The following is a 5,624-nucleotide window of genomic DNA, read 5'->3' on the forward strand; positions in this document are numbered from 1 at the left end:
CACTTGCATTTCTGCCATTCTTGATCCAAGAATCAAAGGGGAGCTTGTGCCTATGGATTTAAACACAGAGAGAAATCTTGAGGCAGCCAGGAACCTCTTTGTGATGAATTATTCCACTGGGCATTTCCCAACTGTATCTAATGGTTATGGTGGTCAGGATAACCACGATGCCAGCAACTCTGCTGTTTCTTTTGCAGAGGAGATTGCACGCAAAAGGCGAAGAGGGAGCATGAGCGGTGCAGTTGATGAGATGACTCAGTATTTGTCTGAGCCTCCAGCACCCATCATGACCGACGTTCTGGACTGGTGGAGGGTGAACGGCACACGATATCCTCGACTCTCCATTATGGCTCGTGACTACTTGGCAATTCAGCCAACGTGCGTACCACCTGATCATCTGTTTTCTACAATAGGAGACTCTGTGGACAAGCAACGGATATGCTTGTTGCATGACAATGCACAGACAATCATATGCATACGGTCATGGATGCAGAGTGGCTTCAAGGTTCGGTCTGGTCAGGTAGATTAGGAGAAGCTGGCTGGGGTTGTTCTTTGCTTGGCAATTCAGTGCTTGATGGGAAGTTTAAGTGATGATGCCGGCATTTGTACAATTGTTGTATTATTTAAGGTAGCCCTAAAGGGGGCATTTTACTCTCCTACCCTTGCAGCTATCTAAAAGACCATGGTATATTTGTAGGGAAGGCTTCATTTCATGTACATGTATACATGTGATGACTTGCAAGCATTTTTGACATGCCATCTAGGCATTTATCCACACAGGTCAATTGCATTTGGGGGACGTTTGTTTAAACTCCAGTGAGAATCATTTTCTCAGCCAAATGAAAGAATGATTCTCATTCTAAACAATGATTCTCATTCACTCTATTATCTCATGTCAAATCAAGCTTGAGAGAATGGAGCATGAGAAAGCAAACGAGTCTGTTTTCTCATTTGCCACTAGAATCAGAATCACAAGGAGCCCCATTGGATTTTGATTCATACGATTCCAAATTGCGTGGTGGGCATCTAGCGGCATGTAAGGCAATATTGTGTTAGAAGATGTTGGCATCGTTCCATGGGGTTGTCCTTTGCTGCAAGGTTGAAGCTGGGTGTGTTGTCAATGGGCAGGGTGGGACCTCGGGTTTTATTAACTATAAGCGTATGAATGTGAAGTGGGTGATGGGTTGGCTCATATAGGTTGAACCCTAGCTTGAGCTTGTTTTAAGCCGAGCTTGTGATCAGCTAAGCTCAGGCTGGGCTCGTTTAAAGAACTATCATATTTTCTTATGTTAACAATTGCGTGACATTTGACCACCTCTTTCCAAGTGACAACCCTTGATATGTGTCCAAAAGCTCCGATCATATTCAGGTCCATCCAGGACAAGTATTTCTACTTGCACATATGGTAGTTGATATACTGATTGAAATGAGTTCTGCGATGGGTGATCATACTTTGCTTTTAGTTGTCTGTGAGATTTGGTTGCAAGTTGGATTATATTTCTTAAGAATCAGAAAACTCAAGCCTTAGACTGGCATGGCTTGTTGACACCCCTTTCCATAAGTTGTCACTTATAATTAGTTATTGATCCAAAGTCCAATTCATGATCAGGGAAGGGGATTTGGCATTCAAGCCTGAAAATGGTTCCATTGCATCTTTTTTTTGGAAACCCACCATCATCGACTGTAAATTGGCTGGCCTCTGGTTGGTAAAACCCTTGAGCCCCCCTTGCATACTTGGGAGTACACCCAGCTTTACCTTGCGGTTTTGTTCAACCTTATTTGACATAACTACGACCAATGGAGGGCTCCGCTTGTCTGGTAGGAGCAGCTAGTGCACGTCAGCTTGTGTTGAGTTGAGATCAAAGGAGTGGCTAAGTGCCATAGCCAATCACATGACAGCTACAGAATGCAGGCCCCACATAAAATGCTGTCATGTGATTGGCTGTGTCGAATAGTCATGGCACTTAGCCGCTCTCCCTGGATTCCTGCTCACTTGTGTTGGGACATTGCAGGTTCAAAACCCAATGATATAGTTGCATAACTGGTAGGGGTCTGCCTAACCCCAGCTAGACTTTCAAAAAAAAAAAAAAAAAATAATTACGACCAAACAAAACCATTTTTTTTCTCCGTAAACATGCTCAAGCTCTTTTAACATTTAAATAAAGAAAAATGGGTTTGAACCATTGACACTTTTTCAAGTCCAACCAAGACTAACCACTCTGAACCTACACGGAAACGGCATGTAACTTTTGTGGATCCTATTCAAATGATCCTACATCAGATTTTATGAGGGTTAAAAAATCAACGGCTTATAAAATACCAATTTTTCAAACTTTAAAATGATAAGCTTTTACATTTAAAAACTATGATCTATAGATTAATTCCTACTATTTTGATGATGCTGAACACATCCATGCGGTAAGATTTGGTCATAACACCCTCCTCTTATGAGTCTCAACCAGAGGTTCCTTACCAATGTTGTCAGTATTCGGCTCTGTATCGTTTGCCCAAGGATTGATCAGGTGAATCTGTCAATACTGATACTCAAGTAAATCGATCTGAATCAGCCAAAAAATAATTAAAAAATATTACATGTCAATTAGAATGTGACACATGTTAAAGCCATTAAAATAATATTAAACAAATAATTTTAAGTAATTTTATATTTATTAAAAAATGGCCGATTCAAGAGTAAAGCTCATCGATTTTCTACCGATACAGGCCACTCACCGATACTGACATCTTGTTCCTTACCCACGAGTATAGCAAATGCAACAAAGGACATGGAATTACAAATCTTGGCTTTTAATTGAACCCAAGACATTCTTTCCCCAAGTTTCCAGCTCATGATTTTAACCAAAGACGTTGCAGGTTCAAAACCCAGTGGTACCTTGAATAATAACTGGTGGAATCTGCCTAACCCCAGTTTGCTTTTAAAAAAAAAGTACATGACAGTATCGAATTCTTTTTTTTTTAGAAAGATCCTATCCTCTGACATATGACACATAGGATCGTAAATCCATACTAACCACCCAACTGCTACATTTGGGTGCCTAACATCAGTTTACATTCACGTGAGGATGTGTGATAGCCCAAGGTTGGACGGCTAGGATTGAATGTGGGATGGATCATGGATCGGGTCATCTGTCAGATGATGGAATGCGTATTTGGCAAAGTAAGTGTTTGGAAATATTTAGATTTGAAGGTTGAAAAAATACATCTAATTCCTTTACTCTGCCACGTTTAAAGTTTTCTAAAAAAAAGTTCAAAACATTGCCTTCATCTTTCCTGTAATTCCCTGCATATCCATACAGCTTCACACATGGCAGAGTTATATATATCCGCTTTAGCTTGTTGACGTAGCTGCTGTCACCGCTCTTTTGTCCCTGCCGAGCAATGGTAAATATTAAAAAACACTTTGCGTTTCTATCTCCCCTTTATCTCATTCTAAAACATGAATCAAGAGAAACACGCCATCACTTCTTGGTAGTAGATCTGCATTTTGGGGTTCGATGGCTGCTTTTACAAAGCCATACTATGCTCTGATTGTGCTGGCTAGATTCACGTCCCTCCTTGTAGCAATACTGGTGCTCATCTGGGCATTCAGATTCCGGACCACCTTCCTGCTTCCTTCTTCCTCTACAACAGACACTGTCTACAGTGTAAAGCATACCACTTGATAATGCTTGCCTTTACTCAACCCTGAAACAACTTTAGTGAGCATTATTTCTCTGATTCAAGCAATCTGTATGTCATTTTCAGGTCTTGCATCCTCTTCTGATGGTCATCGGTTTCATACTTGTTAGTGGGGAAGGTGGGAACCAACCACTCTCAAAGTCCCCTGCTGTTTTTTTTTCTTCTTTTTCTCATTCCCCAGGAGATAACAATTGACACCCATTTCTGCTTTCTTGTGGTTTCAACTATTCTTATACATAAAGCTCTGCCAATAGGGTCTAGGAATTTGAAGAAATCCCTGCATCTATCACTGCAAGCTGTTGCTCTTGGTTTGGGGGTGTTTGGCATCTGGATCAAGTTCCACAAGTACAAAGGCTTTGCCAATTTCTACAGCCTGCATTCTTGGATGGGCTTGATCTGCATGTGCTTGTTTGTTGCCCAGGTTAGTTCTCTCATGACCCTCCCCTCTATGGTCTTTATCTTCTTTCCTTTCTCCTCATTTCTAATTTCTTCCCTCTTCCAGAGAGAGAGAGAGAGAGAGAGAGAGAGAGAGAGAGAGAGAGAGAGAGAGAGAGAGAGAGAGATTAAATCTTGGCTAATTGTCATAGTTTCTTTGTTTATTTATGACTTTCTATTATCATGTGGGGTTGGTGCAGTGGATTGTGGGCTTTATGAGCTTTTGGCACAGAGGAGAAGGGCGCAGAGTGAGGATTTCTGTGTTGCCATGGCATGTCTTTGTTGGTCTCTACACATATGCCTTGTCAGTGGCAACTGCTGAAACTGGGCTCCTTGAGAAGCTTACTTTCCTGCAGGCCAAGGGTTTGGTGTTGAGACACTCTGCAGAGTCCATGGTTGTCAATTTCTTAGGACTTGGACTGTCTTTGCTTGGTGCCCTTGTCATCCTAGCTGCTGTTTGTCAAAACCCTACTAACATCACCCACATTATTGGGAAATAGCCTTCTTCTTTTTCCACAAGCCAAATGAAAGAAAAAGTCCATGGGGCATCTCATGTTCTACTTTTTGTTAGTGCTCCAAATTCTTGGACACCGTTTTATCAGTTTTCAAGCATTGTTCTGCTGTGGGCATTGCATTTATTTTTTTAAAGGGTTGCATTTCATTAACTCTTTTGGGTATTAATCTTACATTTCACCAAAATAGTTGAGCGTACAGACACCCTAGGAGAAATCCTTGTCATTTTGCCCCACCCACGTGACATAATAATGGTGAGATCAAAGTAATTGGTAGGACTTGGGAGTTGGTGGACAAAACCGTATTCCTACAAACAGTTTGAGAAAAGAGTGGTGTGGAGTCCTCACTTTCAAAACTGTTTAGAAGCCGTGAAAAAGGAGAAAAGTAAGAACTGCCATGACCTTGGCCGGTTCTAATTTCTCATTTCAGCTCCCACCAGGGTGAGGTGGTAATTACCAAATGCTACACCAGTCTCACTCCCGATGGTCACATTGGTGACCTTCGCAGTTCATTTATAAGGATTAAAGCTGCATCCCAAACAGCATAACTATGAAACTGAAGAATCCTTAAGCCTTGTTTCGAATCTAGTAGCTGGGATGGGAAGTGGCATTTCAGAAAGTGGCAGCTACCCTATTACAGGCGGCAGCTGTCAATTCCACGCTTTTAGTGTAAATACAATGCAACTTCCCATGCCAAATGCATTAACTCCCATCTCAGCTACTAGTTTCCTAGCAACACCTAGATTTCAAACAAGTGGATTTTAAAGAGTGCTCCCAAACAAGCTACCTTGAAGACTTGCTAAATCCATGTCCATTATGGAATCTATTTTTTCAACCCAATAGGCAGTTTTCAAACATAGCCTGCAGTACGTGAGCTATCAACAGTCTCTACCTTGAAACTGATGGTAATTTCTTTTTTCCTACCAAGAAAATGTCATAAATGCATAGCAAATCGGGGAAATGCTCAAGTTTACTATGAGC

The 5,624-nt window shown here is 41.4% G+C and overlaps 1 protein-coding gene across 1 annotated transcript; it reads left to right on the forward strand.

The window, feature by feature from the left end:
- Positions 1–3,512: 3,512 nt before the first annotated feature.
- LOC149846841 (putative transmembrane ascorbate ferrireductase 4) lies at positions 3,513–4,631 on the forward strand. Its single transcript, XM_089992651.1, has 4 exons — positions 3,513–3,662; positions 3,763–3,814; positions 3,921–4,117; positions 4,332–4,631. The coding sequence occupies exons 1-4, from the start codon at positions 3,513–3,515 to the stop codon at positions 4,629–4,631; spliced, it is 699 nt and encodes a 232-aa protein (XP_089848777.1).
- Positions 4,632–5,624: the final 993 nt, after the last annotated feature.

The sequence above is a fragment of the Nuphar pumila genome, chromosome 2 (assembly GCF_984573655.1).
Source record: "Nuphar pumila chromosome 2, dmNupPumi1.hap1.1, whole genome shotgun sequence".
Classification (NCBI taxonomy): Eukaryota; Viridiplantae; Streptophyta; class Magnoliopsida; order Nymphaeales; family Nymphaeaceae; genus Nuphar; species Nuphar pumila.